The sequence below is a fragment of the Geotrypetes seraphini genome, chromosome 15 (genome assembly GCF_902459505.1).
Source record: "Geotrypetes seraphini chromosome 15, aGeoSer1.1, whole genome shotgun sequence".
Taxonomy (NCBI): domain Eukaryota; kingdom Metazoa; phylum Chordata; class Amphibia; order Gymnophiona; family Dermophiidae; genus Geotrypetes; species Geotrypetes seraphini.
Window position 1 is genome coordinate 37,669,760 of NC_047098.1, and position 22,018 is coordinate 37,691,777.

The 22,018-nt window shown below is 42.2% G+C and overlaps 1 protein-coding gene across 1 annotated transcript in view; it reads right to left on the bottom strand.

Annotated features, from left to right (window-relative positions):
* Positions 1-320: 320 nt before the first annotated feature.
* Positions 321-22,018, bottom strand: part of LOC117348864 — a 73,799-nt gene continuing 52,101 nt past the window's right edge. The window contains exons 17-19 of the mRNA XM_033921431.1: positions 20,685-20,783; positions 18,548-18,642; positions 321-3,154 (exon numbers count right to left, since the gene is read on the bottom strand). Of these exons, the coding sequence (XP_033777322.1) occupies positions 3,005-3,154; positions 18,548-18,642; positions 20,685-20,783 (344 nt within the window). The 3' untranslated portion in view covers positions 321-3,004. The remainder of the gene's footprint in view (positions 3,155-18,547; positions 18,643-20,684; positions 20,784-22,018) is intronic.

The following is a 22,018-nucleotide window of genomic DNA, read 5'->3' on the forward strand; positions in this document are numbered from 1 at the left end:
GGCGTTCTTTGTAGCTCAAATTCTCAATACCTTTTACTAGCTTCGTGGCTTGCCTCTGCACCCTCTCCAGCAGAGTTATATCCTTCTTTAGGTAAGGAGACCAGTGTTGGACACAATACTCCAGGTGTGGTCTGACCATTGCTCTGTAAAGAGGCATGATGACTTCCGCCGATCTACTTGTAATACCCTTTTTTATCATGCCCAACATCCTGTTTGCTTTCTTTGCCGCCCTGTGCCGATGGCTTCAGGGTCCTGTCTATCAGTACCCCCAGGTCCTTTTCTTGTTCGCTTTTGCCCAATGTCACACCTAACATTATATAATCATGTTCCTTGTTTTTCGTACCCAGATGCATCACTTTGCATTTGTCTACATTAAACTTCATCTGCCACTTTTCTGCCCATTTTTCTAGCTGGTTCAGATCTCTCTGGAGTTCTTCAATGTCCTTATGTGATCCAACTGGTCGACATAGTTTCGTGTCATCTGCGAACTTGATTATATTACTCGTGGTTTCCTCTTCCAGGTCATTTATGAATATATTGAATAATATGGGTCCAAGAACTGAGCCTTGGGGCACACCGCTTGTCACATTTTCCCAGTCCGAGAACTTTCCATTTATGCTTACCCTCTGCAATCTGTTCTCCAGCAAATTTGCTATCCATCGTAGTATATCCCCTTCAATCCCAAGACAAATGAAATGATTTCATGAACTTTTCAAGGAAAAATCAAAATATTAAAAAAATTCTAAAATACTTTTCAGCGCTGGTGCAGTAGAGAAAAGGTGGAGCCTGGCAAGGTGCCAATCTCATCCATCCTGACATTCCTACAGGAAGGCCTTGACAAGGGCCTGGCAGTGGCATCTCTTAAAGTCCAAGTAGCAGAGCTCTCCTGGTTACGAGGCCAAGAGCAAAGAACTTCCTTAGTGGGCCACCCAGACATTGTTCAGTTCCTAAAGGGAGCCCTGAGGCAGCAGATTCAAAGTCCCTTTCCATTTTGGAATCTTAATATAGTGTTGGAAGGGCTTAGTAGGACTCCATATGAGCCTTTGCATGAAGCCTGTCTTTTAGATTTATCAGTCAAAGTGGTCTTTCTAGTGACAATTACTATTGCCAGAAGAGTTTCAGAATTGTAAGCACTGTCGTGCAGAAAACCATTCCTTAGGATCACGGAAGCAGGAATGACTTCACCTAAGGTTCACTCATTGCCAAAGGTCGACTTGGCGTTTCACTCCACAGGGTCTAAGAATAAGGACAAGGTCTTTAAAGTTCTTGGATGGCCGAAGAATTCTCTTGTGATATCTGGAGGTCCCTAATGAGTTTTGCCTCTTGGATCATCTTTCATCCTGACAAACTAGGCAAGAAAAGGCAGACCCACTTCCATTGCTACTATTTCTAGATGGATATGAAGAGTGATATCCTCTGTATATACTGATTGGGGAAAACAACTGCCTGTATCATTGAAGGTGCCTCCTGGGCAGAATCTTGAGCAATCCCACCCAAAGAGATTTGTAGATCAGCTACTTAGGCCATTCTGCATACATTTGCCAAATTCTACAGGGTGGAAGTAGCAGCAAGGATGTTGCTTTCAGCTCTTCCGTTCTGCTTTGTTCATCAAGCCCGCCCTACACTTTGGGGACTGCTTAGGTACATCCCTTGGGTTCAGCATACCATCCCTATTGCACTGGAAAAAGAGATTAGGTTCTTACCTTAATATCTTTAATAATATCTTTTCCAGTAGGTAGGGATGATATGCAGAACCCCCCACCCTGTCAGTTTTTGATACGCTTGCTTTCTGTTTCAGTGCTTCCGGCTCCAAAGGTCAGATCCCTAGCTTTTCTGTCAGACTTTAGTTTTGGGAAGAGTCTGTATATATAGTTTTGAGGGGAAATGTTTGAGCTTCATAAATGTTCAGGCTGATGTTTCTTTATTGAAATTTGTTGTACTTTTTTGTTCCTCTCTAAACTTTGTTCTTCTTTAACTACATGTGAGCAGATCAGAAACAAGTGTTCAGGGAATTTCCCCATGTACCACCTCCTCCTGTCTTTTCAATTAGGACTCTCACCAGATTTGGTATGAAATGATGGGGGCAGCACAGCCCAGGGAGAAGGAGTGAAAAGTTGTGATTGACATCTGCACAGTGCTCTTGAGCATGCTTGGATAGCACTATGGTTCTGCATACTATCCCTATCTACTGGAAAATATATTAGCAAGGTAAGAACCTAATCTTTTTAATACAGCAGAATTTAAGAAAAATGGTCAAGTTCCTGGAGATGCAGCCCATAAACTGTCAACCAGTTAGATTTGGGAAAAGATCTATCCATAAGCATTCTGATTTATCTTACCAGGTACTTGTAACCTGGATTGGCCACTGTTGGAAACAAGATTTTCTCGGTGGACCAATGGACTGACCTGGTATATAGTTCAGCAAAGTACAAAACTGGCTCAACAACTATCCAGCTAGAAGTAAAATTAATCAATTATGCTGTTTTGAAGGCTCCTAGCCAGAACAAAAGAGGAAATACTGCAGCCATTATAATGGTACAGTCCGTTTTTGTTATTCTAGGTAGTATGGTTCTTGAAAATATTTGTGAACCATGTAATTGCAGATAACAAAACACTGAGTTCATGGAAAAATAGAGGCTAGGTTCCAGTAGTCCATGTTGTACCTCAAAACCACAGAAAGTGAACAATGGATCCTATTGGGAAAATAGGGTTAGGTTCCTGTATGGGATAGCACTTGGAGTATCTGTAAATGCTTGTAATTCACTCTCTGGACGCTTGGAGGTCACATCTGGAAGCAAACGCCAGACAACAAAGTGAAAATGAAAGCAAAGAAAGGTGTTTTTTTAAGAGCAGGTCTATGAACATGGTGGCATGAATGGGGAATATCAGTCACAATGGCTGCAACTGCGGATAAGCGAAATTGCACATTGGGAATGCGTGAATACCAAGAATAGACAGTACTTCCTCTTCCCTGTTTATGGTGTACTTGTATATGTAACAACTTCTAGTAGTCTCCTTGATGTAAATTGGCTTTGTAACGAGCCTCTGTTCCTCTTTTGATTGCAACAGATAATCTCTTGTGCAGTTCTGCTTTTGTTGGCTCTGGAATGTTCTGTATTTCTGTTGAGGTAATCGCATGGCCAAATGTTTCGATCTGCAAAAAATTAAAGTAACCCTTTCAACAAAAGGAAAAATTATATCTAAATCTGTTTTTATTTTTTCCCCACCTAGAGTTTTTCTCAAGAAAAATGGTGATGACACCTTTCATGAAACCTGAGTTATACCCACTTTTAGTCTTTCAACATAGAGGAAGCTGAAAAGAATCATATATAAGGATTTGAGAGTCTGGAGGCTATTACAGAATGGAATCAAATTTGACTGGAGAGGAGGAGGGAATGGTGAAAAGATATACTGTACTGAGATTACAATAGGCCAAATTAGATTGGGGGAGGGGTCAAAAAATAAGTGGTGGCAGCAAAAACACAAGCTCCCATTGTTGGTATGTTTCATCAGCACCTTTAAATCACCTGCAGAAACAAAGAAACAGGTGTGAAAAGAGGTTTGGAATTGGAGAGGTCTGATGGGGCTGAGGTTGATGTGAGGCTAGGGATAGCAAAAGGGGCTTTATTGTAGCAGAGGCAAGGCTGTGAGAAGGGGCTGATGCTGGGGTAGGGAGAAGGGGGCTCATAGATAACACGGGCTGGGGAGGGGGATTGGAGAAGGGATCTAATACAGAGCTTGGGAGATATGAGCTGGGGGTTGACACAGGATCTGTAGTAGGAGAAGAAAGAGAAGGACAGATACTGGGGTGAGAGTGAAAGAAGCAAAGGAATATGCAGGAAAAGGTGAAGATAGAGGGGCAGGGTTAGGGATGGGGTTGGGGGCAAAGCTTGGTCCCTCCAAACAAAAGAGTGAAACAGTATCTCCAGTGCCGTCTCAAACTATTCCCATACAACTACTGGAAAAAGATACCCTGATTTAGAAAAACTAACCAGCTTTCTGCCCCTCCCCTCTAAGTCAAAGGCAAAGAGATAACACAGCTACATGCGCAGAGTGGTTGGAAAGAATTCCTTGAGACAATCTGCATGCTTCCCCATTTATTCTAGTTAGAAAAGGAGATGGGACTTGATATACTGCTTTTTCTCTGTGTAGTTTACACAATCAAAGCAGTTTATGTGGTGCAATGAAGTGTTAAGTGATTTGTCCAGAGTCACACAGAGCTTCAGTGGGAATTGAACTCACAACCTCGGGGTGCTGAGGCAGTTGCTCTAACCATTAGACCACACCGAGTACAGTTAAGAACATAAGAACATAAGAAATGCCTGCACCGGATCAGACCCGGGGTCCATCTAGTCCGGCGTTCCGCACATGCGGAGGCCCAGCCAGGCACACCTTGGCGAATACAATGTCACTCGTATCCCTCAATGTCTTCTGCAAGAAGATGTGCGTCCAATTTTCCCTTAAATCCTAGAACGGTGGTTTCCTCCACCAGCTCTTTCGGGAGAGAGTTCCAGGCGTTCACCACTCGCTGTGTGAAGCAGAACTTTCTGACGTTTGTCTTGGCCGTGTCCCCTCTCAGCTTCAGGCCATGACCTCTGGTCCGAGACTGGGTTACATTTGCCAATGTGAATAACGCTGTTTCTTGCTCACCATCCTTTCCCCCTGTTGGTGAGTGAGCTTGCTCCATTATGTCAATTCCTTTTAGCAATTTAAAAGTCTCTGTCAGATCCCCTCTCAGTCTTCTCTTCTCAAGGGTGAATAGTCCCAGTTTTCTGAGGCGATCTTTGTAGCTCAAGTTTTCCATACCTTTTACTAGCTTCGTCGCTCTCCTCTGCACCCTCTCCAGTAGTGTTATATCCTTCTTCAGGTATGGAGACCAGTGTTGGATACAGTATTCCAGGTGTGGTCTGACCATTGCTCTATAAAGCGGCATTATGACCTCCCTTGATCTACTCGTGATTCCTTTCTTTATCATGCCTAACATCCTGTTAGCTTTCTTTGCCGCCGCTGCACATTGAGCCGATGGCTTCAGGGTTCTATCTATCAGTACTCCCAGGTCTTTTTCTTGATCGCTCTTCCCCAATGTTATACCTAACAGTTTGTGCCCATGCTCCTTGTTTTTACTGCCCAGGTGCATCACTTTGCATTTTTCTACATTAAAACTCATCTGCCAATTTTCTGCCCATCTCTCAAGTTCCTTCAAATCTCTCTGGAGTTCTTCGCTGTCTTTTTGTGACCTGATTGCTCGGCATAGTTTTGTGTCATCTGCAAACTTGATGATAGCACTGGTCGTTTCTTCTTCCAGGTCATTTACGAAGATATTGAATAAGATAGGCCCAAGAACTGAGCCCTGAGGCACACCGCTAGTTACTTTCTTCCAGTCTGAGTACTTCCCATTTATGCCCACTCTTTGTCTTCTGTTTTCTAGCCATTTTCCTATCCATCTCAGTATATCCCCTTCTATTCCATGACTTTGTAGTTTCTTGAGAAGTCTCGCATGAGGTACTTTGTCGAACGCTTTCTGGAAGTCCAAGTATATTATGTCAACCGGTTCTCCGCTATCGACTTGTTTGTTCACTCCCTCGAAAAACTGAAGTAAGTTTGTCAAGCATGACTTCCCTTTCCTGAAGCCATGCTGACTACCTCTCAGCAGGTCATGGTTATCCAGGTGCTGTACAATGCTGTCTTTAATCAAAGCCTCAACCATTTTCCCAGGGACCGATGTGAGACTCACTGGTCTATAGTTTCCCGGTTCTCCCCTTGATCCTTTTTTGAAGATTGGTATTACGTTCGCTATCTTCCAGTCTTCTGGTATCTGTCCGGTTATAACTGACAAGTTAGCGAGGGTTAGCGAGTAGTTCTCCGATTTCCACCTTTAGTTCTTTTAATACTCTCGGGTGAATTCCGTCTGGGCCAGGGGATTTGTCACTTTTTAGTTTGTCAATCTGATAGTATACCTGGTCCAGATCCACCTTCACTGTGGTGAGGCTCTCCTCTATTTCCCCCTTGAATACTTTCACTGTTTCGGGTATCGATGTGGTGTCTTCCTTGGTAAAGACAGAAGCAAAGAAGGAATTTAATCTGTCTGCAATCTGTTTGTCCTCTTTGATGTATCCTTTTCTTCCTTGGTCGTCGAGAGGGCCCACTGTCTCCTTTGCAGGTTTTTTCCCTTTAACATATCTAAAAAATGGTTTGAAGTTTTTGGCCTCTTGGGCTATCATTTCCTCATAGGCCCTTTTGGCTTCTCTCACAGCCTTGTGGCACTTCTTCTGGTCGTCTTTATGACTGTTCCAAGCCTCAGTTGTTTTCTTGCGCTTCCATTTTTTGAACGAGTCTTTCTTTTCCCTAACTGCATCCTTCACCTCTTTGGTTAGCCAAGCTGGTTCTCTTTTGGCTTTAGTTTTCCTTCCTTTGGCTATCTGCGGGATGTATAGATTCTGTGCTTCGGTGATAGTTTTTTTTAGTAGGGACCATGCTTGTTCTACCGTTTCGATTTTGGATATCCTTTTCTTGATCCGTTTTCTTACCATGGCTCTCATGCTATCATATCTTCCTTTTTTAAAGTTGAAGGTCTTGGTTAGGGTCTTAGTTCGCTTCACCTTCCCGATGTCGAGTTTAAAGTAGATCATACTGTGGTCGCTCGTTCCTAGCGGGATCGTGACTTCTACATCTTTGGTTTGCCCAGTTATGCCATCTAGGACTAAGTCCAAGGTGGCGTTTCCTCTTGTCGGTTCTCCTACCATTTGTTCTAGGAAGCAGTCTCCCATCATTTCCAGGAACTTTATTTCTTTGCCGCAGCTTGAGGTTACTAGGTTCCAGTCTATTCCTGGGAAATTGAAGTCTCCCATGATAGTTACATTGCCCGTCCTACATTCATGTCTTATTTCATCTATCATATCCGAGTCTGTTTCCTCCGTCTGACCTGGAGGTCGATAGTAGAGACCTATTTTTATGTCTGCTCCGTTTTGTCTGGGGATCTTTACCCAGAGGGACTCCAGTTTCGTTTTCTCTTCCGCCTTCCCTTCTCCAGTAGATTCTACTCCTTCCTGGACATATAGGGCAATGCCTCCCCCTTTCTGCCCTGTTCTGTCTCTTCTGTAAAGCTTGTATCCCTGTAGTACTGTATCCCATTCATTTTCCTCGTCCCACCATGTTTCTGTTATGCCAATGATATCTATTTCTTCGCATCTAGCTAGTGTTTCCAACTCCCCCATTTTGTTTCTCAGGCTTCTGGCATTCGTGTACATACATTTAAGCTCCCTTTGTGTTGCCTTCTTAGATTTTCTGGGCTTCACAGGCCTTATTGTATCTTTTACTGCATCTATTTGCGCTCCATTGTTGTCTCCCTCATTTGCGTCAAGTTCTTCCTCTTCATCTGAGCGGATGTCCTTATTTCCTGCTGTCCGGGCCATCAACTGGTTGTCGACTGTCCGCTCTCCCCTGATCTTCAGTTTAAAGTCTTCTCAATGATCTTCTTCATGTTTCCAGCCAATATTCTCGCCCCTTCTTTGGTGAGGTGTAATCCATCCTTCCTATAGTACCTGCTCCTTCCCCAGAACATCGTCCAGTTGCGCACGAAGTCAAACCCTTCTTCCTCGCACCATCGTCTCATCCAGGCGTTGATTTCTCGCAGCTCATCTTGCCTCTTCGCATCTGCTCTCGGTACCGGGAGGATCTCAGAAAATGCCACTGTCACCTCCCTGACCTTCAGTTTTCTTCCAAGTGAGCGGAGCTGGTTCTTCATTTCCTCCCTATCGTACTTCCGTCCGCTCACGTCGTTGGTTCCCACGTGGATAAGTACCGCAGTGTCCTTCCCTTCTGCACTGTCTATGATCCTGATGATCCTGCCAGCCACATCCTTCACTCTTGCTCCGGGCAGGCAGGTGACCAGTCTGTCTTCTCTTCCTCCTGCAATGTGGCTGTCTACATTGCGTATAATGGAATCTCCAACAATGATCCCTATCTTCTCTATTCGAGGGTTTCTTGGGGGTCGCAAGTCCACGTCCATGGTGTAGGTCCTGTCTTCTTTCTTCTGTGGCACATCCCCAACCTCAGCTGCAGACTCTTCATCAATTGTAGTGGTATCTCCGCCCATATCACCATGGCCTTCTTCCTGGGTAGTTCGGGTACAGCTGTCCAACCCTGGGACTTCCACATGTTGCTGGTGGGCTTCCTCGATGAATTTCTCCAGTTCCTCGATCTCTTCGCTGGTACTAGATGTCTCCTGCTTGCTGGGTTCTTCTTCTTTACAGGTGAGGAGTTCTTCCAGTTCTCTCACTGTTCCCTCCAGCATACAAACTTGTTGTTTCAGGCTATCCAGTTCTCTGCACCGACTGCAAACGTTAAGACAGATTGCAATGAAAGGTGCTATTACTAATACAGTTGGTACCTGCCAACTTTTGACTGGAGGTAAAAGTACTACATATTCTCCAAGGACAAGCAGGACTAATAAAACCTCATTCATGAATGATATCCCTGACTACGCCTACTCCTACTCCTTTTTCTGGAAGTTTTTGAGCAAGATTACCGAACATACATACCCTTTCCTGTCTGCTGCTGCCATGTGGGACATCCTCAGTTTTATCTTTTCTGTGAAACTGATTAGACCCTTTTTGCATCGCAGTCTCCTCAGCCTTCTCAGTACTTGTTGAATTACTGACTCTGCTGCTGTCTGTACTGCCTTTGTAGGTCCCATCTCCAGTTGCTCTTCTGTTATTGATTCCCTTCCCTCTGTTGCAAAATGGCAGTGAGCTGATTCCTCCCTGGATCTGATAATTGCATTCACTTTGAGACGTGTGCTACTGACATGTACCTAAGGAGCACACACAAAGAGCAGATAGTGGTCCTTCACACTCCTTCATGCATACCTTTTGCACACTCAGAGTATAGTCTCTCATCCACCATGCTCCAAAACTTGGCCACCCACCCTGCTCTAACTTCATTAAATTTCTTGGCCTTTTAGCTATCATGTGTGTGTTGGCCCTGATTCCAGTTTTATGGGGGCATTGTACTCCATTAATCGATAACTACAGTTTAGCCAAACCTGCTGTGAGATGCCTCTGTCCATTCGCATTAACTCCCCTCATCTCTCCCCATTCCTCCACCTTTCCCTGCTCCCTCCAATGCAACTTCTTACCATCAGTTTGCTTAACACATGTTCTCTACAATAAAAGCAATACTCAATTAAAGACCTAATCTCATTACACTGCTTAGTCCTCTTATGCCTATTCAAGACCTGGCTTTCAGATGGTAATTAAGCAAATCTAAATCTTGCATTTCCAGTGGGCTTCCAATACTACCACATTAACTGACAGGTCAACTTCAACCTCAATTTAAGCTATCTACTCCTTTCCCTAATCTCAAATTTCTCTCATTCACATGGTCCCTAGACTTCCTCCTTCAATACCACCCTCCCCCTCCCACAATATCTTCCCTTTCTGCTCAACCATCTCTCTCCCTTTCAATCCATACAAAATTCTGCTGCACAACTTATATTCTGCCAGAGATGCTATACTCACATTACCCCTCTCCTCAAGTCATGTCATTGGCTTCCTATCCATTTCTGAATAAAGTTCAAACTCCTCTTACTGACTTACAAGAGCATTCACTCTGTAGCCCCTTAGTATCTCTCCTCATTTATCTCCACCTAAACAACCCCCTGTGAACTCCATTCATCAGATAAGTCCCTCTTATCCATACCCTTCTCCTCCACCGCCAGCTTCAGACTCTGTCCCTTCTATCTTGCTGCACCATATGTCTGGAATAGACTGCTTGAGTCAATACGTCAGCTTCATCTTTAACAGTGCAATATTTAAATCCAAGATAAAAGCCGACTTTTTCGAGGCTTCTTTCAACTCCTAACTCTCACCATAAGATACCTATGTCCATCTTTTCATTCTCTCTCCAAGAAGCTCCCCAACCCCTATATGTCCCATCTGTCCAAATTAGATTGTAAGTTCTTTTGAGCAGAGACCATGTTAAATGTACAGCGCTCCGTACACTTTTCAGCGCTACAGAAATTATAAATAGTTTAGTAGTTAGTAATTACAGAACACTACATTACATTCCAACATCCAGTAACATTAGGCGATTTCAAAGTTACATCTAAATGATCCTACTTCATCACCAGCTAAGGAATTTCTCACTTTTCTTACAGACCTCCCAGCTCAAGTCTCTAATAACCCCACATGCTCGGCAGGGATACCATCCTTATACCATGATATACCCAATTTTCACTCTCCCTGCTGACAGTTAAAGATCTCCCATGGACAAAACCATTCATTGATATCTTTCTCTATCCAGATTCCATACACTTCCTCTACAGTGTCTACTGTTATTCCCCCCCAAGACTACAGTTTCCTCACTACTGACTGTGTCTGCTAATTAGAAAATGACAGGGACAAATTTTTCCTTGTCCCCGCGGGAACTCATTTTTCTGTCCCGTCCCTGTGAGTTCTTTTCTTGTACCTGCCCCATTCCTGCAAGCTCCATCCTCATCTGCACAAGCCTCAAATACTTTAAAATCATAAGTGTTTGAGGCTTGTGCGGTTAAGGCAGAGCTTACAGGAATGGGGCAGGGATGGGAACTGAGTCAAAACTTGTGAGGACAGGATGGAGAAATTGAGTTCTCTACTGCTAATTTCTGTCTCTCAATATATTTGTTTACTAAACTCCCTATTAGAGAATGACATGGGGCCAAATTTGTTCCCATCCCAGAAGGAACTCAATTTCTCCGTCCTGTCCCCGCAAGTTTTGTCCCTGCCCCATTCCTGTAAGCTCAGCCTTAACTGTGAAAATCTTGAATACTTATGATTTTAAAGTGTTTGAGGCTTGTGCAGATGAGGACGGAACTTGCAGGAATGGAGCAGGGACAGGAAAAAAAACTTGCTGGGATGGGAAAATGAGTTTACCTGGGTACGGGGAAAAATTTGACCCTGTGTCATTCTCTTCTCCCTATCGAAGAACAAACCACTCATTAGGGTAACAGCTCTAAGCTCATTATTCAATATTATTGTCCCTCTTAGGGACCTCAGGCAAGGCCTACCTTTTGACCATTGTACCTCTTATGGTTCCAACAAGATCTTGTCCTAACCGTCAGTGGCGTACCTAGCATATTTGACACCCAGGGCCCATCATTTTTTGAACCCCCCCCCAATCTGTATGAAAAACATGATGTTTAATAACAATTTGCACGTCGCACAAGAGTGTACCTAGGAAAAGACAGCATCTTACATACTGCAGTGAGCAGTAGAATAACAATACACCCATTGTAAAACCAAACAAGCCAGACTAGTACAGATTGAGCCTGCACAGTCAATGCTAACACAGAATCATTTCTTTTGTACACACAGAACACAGAAAACACCTTCACCCAGTATGGCATATGTAATCACAAGCTAACCCCTACCCTTTTTTTTACAAAACTGAGCTGTTACCGCCGTGGCTAGTGCTAAAACCGCGCTACAGTTTTGTAAAAAAAAAAGGGGGGGGGGTGTAAAATAGAAATATGTAGACAAAATACAACACCACAGAAACAGTGATGCATGTCCTCTAATAATGTGCAAAATATACAGATAGCAGCTTTTTTTTTTCCTTTTGACCCAAACAGGATGTGGGCTGTTGTTGGCAAATGCACACTTTCCATTTGACTAGCAGGCTGCATTTCCTTCACAGGGAGGGCTGAATCTAGAAGGTTATATCATAACATAAAAAAATGATGGCAGATAAAGACTATATGACTTATCCAGTCTGCCCATCTATACCATCCCCTATCTCTCTCTAAGAGATCCTGTCATTGGCTTTCTATCCATTTCCAAATACAGTTCAAACTCCTTTTACTGACTTACAAGAGCATTCAATCTGTAGCCCCTTAGTATCTCTCCTCATTTATCTCCACCTAAACTCCCCCCTGTGAACTCCATTCATCAGATAAGTCCTTCTTATCCATACCCTTCTCCTCCACTGCCAGCTTCAGACTCTGTCCCTTCTATCTTGCTGCATCATATGTCTGGAATAGACTGCTTGAGTCAATACGTCAGCTTCATCTCTATCAGTACAGTCTCATGATTGCTTGAATTCAAGTACAGACTTCGTCACCATCACCTTCACTGTTATCAGAAATTACGAAGGCTAACAAACTGGGTAACAATAATAATGGGTGATTTCAACTACCCTGATAATGATTGGGTAAATGTAAGAGAGATAAAATTCCTTGACTAAATCAAGGACTGCTTTATGGAGCAGCTGGTTCAGGAACCGACAAGAGGCAAAGAAATTCTAGACCTAGTTCTTAGTGGAGTACTTGAATTGGTGCGGGAGGTAATGGTGCTGGGACCGCTTGATAACAGTGATCATAACATGATCAGATTTGATACAGTCCATGGAGTAAGTTCACACAGGAAATCTAATACAACAGCATTTAACTTTAAAAAGGGAGACTATGATAACATGAAGAGAATGGTAAAAAAGAAACTTAGAGGAGTAGTTTCAAAGGTCCAAAATTTAGATCAGGTGTGGATGTTATTCAAAAATACCAATTTTATTGTAGAACAGACTCCCACCCCAGGTGATAAAGGCCAGCAGCGTGACGGATTTTAAGGAAAAATGGGATACTCACATGGGATCTTTAAGGGAGTAAATTCAGGGGGGGGGGATACTTGGAATGGGCAGACTTGGTGGGCTATAGCCCTTTTCTGCCGCTTTTTCTATGTAACATAGGTCTTCTTTTTGGTTTTGTTTTTTCTTATTCAAAAATACCATCCTGGAATCCCAGACTAGATATATTCCACGTATTAAAAAAAAGGAGGAAGGAACACCAAATGACAGCAGGTGTGGTTGACTAGTTAGATGAAGGAAGCTATTAGAACTAAAAGAGAATCCTTCAAAAAGTGGAAGAAGGATCCGACTGAAAACAATAAGAAACAACACAAGGAATGACAAATCAAGTGCAAGGCACTGATAAGGAAGGCAAAGAGAGACCTTGTAAAGAAGATTGTACTGGAAGCAAAAACACATAATAAAACTTTTTTAGGTATATTAAAAGGGTAGCCAGTGGTGATTTGGGAAATTATAGACTGGTGCTGTAAGAACATAAGAAGCGCCATCTCTGGATCAGACCTTCGGTCCATCAAGTCCAGCGATCTGCACACGCGGAGGCCCTGCCAGGTGTACACCTGGCATAATTTTTAGTCACCCATATCCTTCTATGCCTCTCGTATGGAGATGTGCATCTAGTTTGCTTTTGAATCCTAGGACAGTCAATTCCGCAATAACCTCCTCTGGGAGAGCATTCCAGGTGTCAACCACTCTCTGCGTGAAGCAGAACTTCCTGACATTTGTCTTGAACTTGTCCTCCCTTAGCTTCATTCCATGTCCTCTTGTCCGTGTCGAATTGGACAATGTAAATAATTTTTTCTGCTCTATTTTGTCGATTCCTTTCAGTATTTTGAAGGTCTCGATCATATCCCCTCGCCGTCTCCTTTTCTCAAGGGAGAACAATCCCAGTGTCTTAAGTCGATCCTCGTATTCCAGTTTCTCCATACCTTTTACCAGTTTCGTTGCTCGTCTCTGCATCCTCTCCAGCAATTTTATATCCTTCTTTAGGTTGGGAGACCAATGTTGGATGCAGTAATCCAAGTGGGGTCTGACCATTGCTCTATAAAGAGGCATTATGACTCTCTCTGATCTACTCGTGATTCCCTTCTTTATCATGCCCAACATTCTATTTGCTTTCTTTGCTGCCGCCGCACATTGTGCAGACAGTTTCAGGGTCCTATCTATCAGTACACCCAGATCCTTTTCTTGTTTGCTCTTAGCCAGAGTTGCACCTGACATGCATTACTTTGCATTTCTCCACATTAAACTTCATCTGCCATTTCTTTGCCCATTTCTCTAACTGATACAAGTCGCTCTGCAGTTCCTCGCTATCCTTCTGCGATCTGATCGCCCAGCATAGCTTTGTGTCATCTGCAAACTTGATGATCTCACTGGATGTTCCTTTTTCCAGGTCATTGATATAAATATTAAATAAGATCAGCCCAAGTACCGAGCCCTGGGGTACACCACTATTCACTTTCTCCCAGTCAGAGAACTTCCCATTTATGTCCACTCTCTGTTTTCTGTTCTCCAGCCATTTGCCTTTCCATCTTTGTATATCCCCTTCTATTCCATGGCTTTGTCCATTTTGAACTTAGAACATAAAAACATAAGAATAGCCTTACTGGGTCAGACCAATGATCCATTAAGCCCAGTAGCCCATTCTCACAGTGGCCAATCCAGGTCACTAGTACCTGGCAACATTCCATGCTACAAATCCAGGGCAAGCAGTGGCTTGCCCCATGTCTTTCTCAATAACAGACTATGGACTTTTCCTCTGGGAAATTGTCCAAACCTTTCTTAAAACTAACTACGCTATCCACTCTTACCACAACCTCTGGCAACGCTACTGGACAAAATGGTAGAGACTATTATAAAGAAGAAAATGACAGAGCATATACATAAGCATGGATTAATGACACAGAGCCAACATAAATTTAGTCGATTTGCCTCATCAATTTACTACATTTCTTTGAAGGGATGAATGAACATGTGGATAAAGGTGAATCAGGTGATATTGTGTATCTGGATTTTCAAAAGGCATTTGACAAAATGCCTCATGAAAGACTTCTGAGGAAATTTAAAAGGCATGAGATAGGATGAAATGTTCTATTATGGATTAAGAACTGGTTGAAAGATAGAAAACAGAGAGTAGGATTAAATAGTCAATATTCTCAATGGAGAAGGGTATATAGTGGGGTTCTCCCAAAAAATACCTCTCTTATTTTTTGGGAGTATTTAGATTATTCTCTCTTCATCCTATATAGTTTTTGATTGATTTATATAGTGGGGTTCTGCAGGGATCTGTGCTGGGACTGCTGCTTTTTAACATATTTATCAATGATCTAGAGATAGGAATAAGAAGTAAAATAATTAAATTTGCTGATGACACAAACTTTCTCTTCTACTAAACCGCGCTAGCCACGCTGAATGACCCACGCTGCTCCCGACGCTCATAAAAACTCTATGAGCATCGGGAGCAGTGCGGGCCATTCAGCGTGGCTCCCCAAGCTAAAACTGCTAGTGCGGTTTAGTAGAAGAGGCCCAAATTTGTTAAATTGCAAGAGGACCTTGTGAGGATGGGAGACTAAGCATCAAAATGGCAGATGATGTGTAATGTAAACAAGTGCAAAGTGATGTGGGAAAGAGGAACCTGAACTATAGCTACATGATGCAGGGTTCCACTGTAGGAGCCACTGCCCAGGAAAAGGATCTAGGCGTCATCGTTTAGAATATGTTGAAGTCCTCGGCTCAGTGTGCGGCGATGGCTAAGAAAGCAAATAGAAGTTAAGGATTATCAGGAAAAGAATAGAAAATAAATACAAAAATGTTATGTCTTTGTATCACCTTGCGGTGAGGCCATATCTTGAATACTGTGTGCAGTTCTGGTCACCACATCCCAAAAAAGATATAGCGGAATTAGAAATGGTACAGAGACTGGTGACAAAAATGATAAAAGGGATGGGATGACTTTCCTATGAGGAAAGGCTAAAGCAGCTAGAACTGTTCAGCTTGAAGAAGAGACGGCTCAGTGGAGATATTGGGAGCTACTCGCTTAGCAAATTCGACCACATCACTAATGCTTATTTAGACTCTCACTGGCTACCGATAAAAGCAAGATCACAATTCAAATTCTACTGTCTTCTATTCAAAGTAACCCACGGAGCTGCACCAAGTTACCTAAACAACCGCCTATACCGCAACTTCACACACAGAACAAGGAAAACTCAAAGCCTATTCACATACCTTCTCTCAATGGTACCAGACGCAAGAAACTTTACGATAACCTTCTGGCGACACAGGCAGCGAAAATTGACCCAACAGTCTCCAAACTGCTGACCAAAACATCAGACATCAAAGTTTTCCGAAAAGAAATCAAAACGCTTCTATTCAAAAAACACCTACCATCACTCTAACCTCCTACCTACACACACACGCTTACTCCTTCATATCCATCACTCCTACAACATCCCTCAACGCCATGTAAGCAACCTCCATCTGTAACCAATATTTCTTCCCTCAACGTTATGTAATAATCTCCCTAACTTGAATGTATTGCTTTCCTTACCTGTTATTTAAACTTGATATGTAAACTTGTTATATTCCTGATATGTAAACTTCCTGGAAATGTCCAGTTCTCTTCCAATTTTGTAATCAGCTTAGAACCGAAAGGCACAGGTGGAATAGAAATCTCTAATGTAATGTAATGTAATGTAATCTATAAAGTACTGAGTGGAATGTTCTTTGACAAGTAACACTACAAATTCATTTGAAAATAATTTTCCCCCTCTTTTACAAACGCGTAGTACGGGTTTTAGCACCAGCAGCGGCGGTAACTGCTCTGGCGCTTATAGGAATTCTATGAGTGTCGGAGCAGTTACTGCTGCTGCCGGCGCTAAAACCCATACTACGCGTTTGTAAAAGAGGGGGTTAGTGCACTATCCAAGCAGGCAAGATTGAACTGGACACATTTGCAGGACTTGAAAAACATTTTAGCCAACTGTTCGAGGGCCACAACAGAGGACTTTGGAGGCCAAGGGCTCCTTTTACAAAGCCGCGCTAGGGCCTTAACGCGCAGAATAGCGCGCGCAAAATTGCCGCACACGCTAGCCACTACCGCCTCCTTTGGAGCAGGCGGTAGATTTCCGGCTAGTGGGCGTTATAGCATGTGCTAATCCAGTGCATGCGTTAAAATGGATTGTAAAAGGAGCCCCAAGTGTTGGAAAACACTGCATTAGCCTATTGATTCCTGCATGGCTTACTGATCATGTTACCCCTGTTCTTTCCGAGCATCTTTGGTTACCTGTTTATTACAGGATCCAACATAAGATTTTTACCCTTGCATATACAGCCTTTTTTCCACAGGTGTTCTGTCTTACCTGACCTCCATGATTGTTCCTTATAAATCTGTCTATGTACTTTGTTGGACTACAGAAAAGCACTTTTCTATCCCATCCGTCTACTCTGCTTGGCTTGAATCTATATAACAATCAGCTTTTTTTTTATTTTTTATTTTTCATAACATCTTTACTTTGGAATACTTTTCCCATTATCCTGTGCACAGAACAGTCATATTTGAAGTTTAGGGCTTTGTTAAAAGCCCATTTGGGGGGAGAGTGTGGCACAGTGGTTAAAGCTACAGCCTCAGCACCCTGAGGTTGTGGGTTCAAACCCACACTGCTCCATGTTAACCTGGGCAAGTCACCTAATCCCCCCATTGCCCCAGGTACATTAGATGGATTGTGAGCCCACCAGGACAGAGAGGGAGAATGGTATAGAAAATTTATTTTTAAAAATATTATTTTCTCATACTTTGCCCTGGAACTTTGAGCACAGGAGACACTGCACTGTTCTTTCTATTTCTTTACTTTTTCTGTCAAGAGTTGCAGTTCCTTTCTTTAAATATCTTGTTTTAATTTTGTAAACTGTTCTGTTTGGTAACATCAGAAGGGTGGTATAAATAAATTTGATCTGTTTTCTTTCATTTACACTGTATAATTACTTACCTTGTCACTCTCAGGTACCGTATTTAACTTTTTTGCTTTCAGCAGATTGTGATATGTGATGTTTTCCTCCCTGCTTTATATATATATATACATTTTTTCTTTCCCCTGATATATATGCTTCATACCAGTTTGATATAGAAATTTTATGACTAACATCAAGGTTTTATCTATTGCTGCCTTACATAGAACTGAGCTTATTTAGAACTTCCATTTCACTTTAATCTTTTTTTATTATTTTATTTTTTTCTTTTCCTTCCCATTCCTTCAAGGGGTTTTTGCCTCCACTGAGTTTATAATATTGTTTTCTTCTTTTTATTATGTGCATACATTTCCTATCTAATTTTCAGGCTACATAACATAGATTGTGATCCCATCTGGGACAGACAGGGAACATCTTATTACTATGTTTTAATCTATCTATAATGTTAATATCTTCCTCAATGTATTCTTTCTGTACACCTAGAACCACAAGGCATTGTGCGGTATACAAATAAAGACTTATGTATATCAAGTCCACAATAAACATAAACATACTGCTAGCAATTGCACGATATTGAGTAGAACCCACTGGAGGGGCTTGTTTGTGAGATCATGCCCTTTGTTAAATAACAGCTTGTACAATGCATAGTAATGAGTTGAAATCAACGTTGGCTTATACAAAGTCGCAGTATTGGTTTCTATCACAGGCTGGTGAGGTAAATGCTCCGACATTCATAGAATTCCTATGAGCGTCGGATTATTTACCTCATTGGCCCACGGTGGAAACCTCTACAGTGGCTTTGTAAAAGAAGCCCTAAGTTTGAAAATGTCACAGGAATGTCCCTGTTGCTCGATTATAGTATGGATCTTACCCAGGGCAATAAGAAATTGTCTAATGGTGGCCTGATTTTAATAATGTGAGCAGACAAAACAGCAAAGAATAAAAGTAGAAAAGTTAAAAATGATACTTCTGCATTTCTGACATCCCGTCTATAGTTGTGAAGATGGTCTCTGGTCATGGCATTTAAAGAATCTCGTTCTGCATCACTTTTCCCATTAACAACTGGAAAAAAAAAAAGAATCATCTTAAATCTCAGCCTATGAATTTCAACCTGAGCACAATTTGCTCTGATTCTTGCCAGATTGTTTTTTTTTTTTTTTAAGAAATCAGTTAAAGGGATGGGTTTGATCATACAAAGCACAACTATAAACTCATTAAGGAATTTTAACAGCCTAACACCAAAAAGAACCTGTAAAGAAATAACCACACTATGGGCTCCTTTTATCAAGACGCGCTACGGGGCTTAGTGCGTCGGACATTTCATCACGTGCTAACCCCTGCGGCAGCCTATAATCCCAACGCCTCGTCAATGGAGGCATTAGGTACTAGCATGGCAGGCGGTTTAACGTGCGGTATTCCGCGTGTTAAACCGCTACCGTGCCTTTGTAAAAGGACCCCTATGGATTATACGTTGAGGCTGATATTATGACCACAGGAGGGAGGCTGGCTAACTCTTGCAGTTGGCGCTGAGCCCCGATATTCAATGCTGGGTCATTTCCAGTGACTGGCATTGAATATCATTCTATATTTGGCCAACTCAAACTTAGCTGGCTAAGTTGATTTTAAGTACTGGCCGGTTAAGTTATAGTGACTAAAGCTATTTGTGTGGCCCGATTTGGCTGTTAAATTTGGCCAGATAGTGCTTAAAATCAGCAGCTATCAAGTGATATAGTTAGCTATCTCCTACTGAGTATTAGAGCTTGGCCAGCCAAACACTATTTAACCATGCAGGACCCATTCCTGGTCATTAAACAGTGCTGGGTATCGGGCAGATTGTGACTGGGAGAGGTGTGATTACAAATGTGTTTATGCTAAATTTGTAAGGGCAGATATTGCTATTAGTTCTGCATTCATCAGATAGGGCATATTGAATAATCGATTTTCAGGGCTTAATTTCTGGGGGAATGGCCTGGAAATGGAAAACAGTTCTGCCATTTCTTTTCAGACTTCAAAGCAACAGGGGTATTCCCTTCTAGTTCTTCCCTTTCTTATGTTGTTCTGCTTGCCCCTTCCCCATGCTCCATAGTTCCACTTCCTTTCTGCTTACAAATTAAGCCCTGTTTTTCAAAACAGTGGTTTCATAATCTTTTTGATTTCTATACTCCCTTTCATTCAAACAGGATCCCAATGCACTTTTACAAATTAGCACTCTGAAGCATACAGAAAACAGTCTCTAAATGTGCGGACTGTCAATACATTTCTGCACAGTCTGCATGTCAGTTTTACCTATTAGCTGAAATATAGATGCTGTAATTTATGTTCATGAATGCTTATGTGTGTGAGAAGCTAACAAAGCCACAAGATGTCACCGCTGTTCCACTAAAGTTCAGTTGTGAGCTAGCTATTTGGCAATAACAAAACTTTCATTGAATAAAATGCTTATTTCAGCAATCTTATGCAGACAGAATTGCTTGTACTGTGTTTCCCCGAAAATAAGACACTGTCATATTATTTTTGGGCCCCCAAAATGCACTAGTTCTTATTTTCGGGGAAACTGCCCAATCTCAAACCCACAGCATCTTTCTATCCCCCCTGCCACACAGCCGAACCCCCACTGACCCTTCCATCTCTCCCTCCCCACTCCAACTGCGAGACAGACAAAAGGCAGCGTCGCGGCAGCAATCTAAATGGTCTGCTTTGGGCCTTCTCACACTGGGGCGTTCCTCTGCTGCATCACTGATGATGTCATCAGCAACGTGGTAGTGGAACATCCTGACGTGAGAAGGCCCGAAGTAGCCCATTTAGATTGCTGCTGTGACGCTGCCTTTTGGCAGTGGGTATATGTCAGTTTCGCAATCGACGTGGAGAGATAGAGATGGAAGGGTCTGCTGCGGCATTTAGGACAATCCCGGTACTAGCAGCGGACTTTTATTTTGCTTTCCTCTATCCCAAAAATAAGCGCTTCAACTAGGGATTATTTTTGGGGTAGGGCTTATATTAAGACCTAACCCGAAAATCATGCTAGGGCTTATTTTCAGGGTAGGTCTTATTTTCAGGGAAACACGGTATATATGTAGGCTCTTGTTTTAGAATGAAAGGCTTACTTGAGTCTGCAGACTGCATTATCTGCTGTAGTAGTTCCAGTGTAACACTTTCAGCAGTTTTTCCATTCACTTCTCTGGTCCTTAATGTGCTGTTTAGTACTGCAATGAACATTAAATAGAGCATAAATATATTGCCCGGTTCTTTAGGGACAGAGAGATTGAAGGATACATTTTCCTTTAGCCCAATTTGAGAGGAACTTGGTTGCTGCATGCAAAAATACTTTAAAAAATTTTAAATTTGACAATTATGTAAAAAATAACAGGAAGTAGGGAACTAAAGGCCGGTAAGTCTGATTTCTGTGGTAAGTAAATTAATTGAAACACTTTTAAAACAGAATAGTGAAGTTTCTGGAATCCAGTGGATTACAGGACCCGAGGCAACATGGAAGAGGCAGGTCTTGTCAAACAAATCTGATCAATTTCTTTGACTGGGTGACCAGAGAATTGGATAGCGGGACAGTGCTTGATGTGGTATTTTTAAATTATAGCAAAGCCTGTGACAGTGTTCCACACAGGTGTCTAATAAACTAAATAACCTTGGTATGGGCCCCAAAGTGGCGGACTGGGTCAGGAACTGGTTGAGTGTAAGGCGACAGAGCGTAGTGGTCAATGGAGATCGCTCTAAGGAAAGGGATGTTACCAGTGGTGTGCCTCAAGGTTTGGTTCATGAGGCTGTTCTTTTTAACATTTTTGTAAGCAATTTTGCTGAAGGGTTGACTGGTAAGATTGGCCTCTTTGCGGATGATACCAAAATCTGCAATAGAGTAGACACCCTGATGGTGTGGAAAACATGAGGAAGGACCCAGTGAAGCTTGAGGAATGGTCTGAAATTTGGCAGCTAAGATTTAATGTTAAGAAATGCAAGGTCATACATTTGGACTGCAGAAAAACAGGTTGAAAAGAAGACAGCAAAAGCTAGAAGGATGTTTAGGTGCATAGGGAGAGGTATGGCCAGTAGGAAAAAGGAAGTATTGATGTCCCTGTATAAGACTCTTGGGAGAATTCATTTAGAATATTGTGTACAATTCTGGAGACCACATTTTCAAAAAGATATAAACAGGCTACTGAAATGGTGATGGTCTATGTCAGTGTTCTTCAACTTTTTTACACCCGTGGACCAGCAGAAATAAAAGAATTATTTTGTGGACCGGCAAATTACTAGGACTAAAATTTTAAAACCCCGTTTACGCCCCATCTTCGCGAGCTCGGTCCCCGCAAACCATCTGATCCCATCTGCACAAGCCGCAATTATGATTTTATATTGAACGTATTTTATTAAAGTATTAAAAAAAACAATATTCTGAACAATTGTGATTTTATAAATACAAATATAC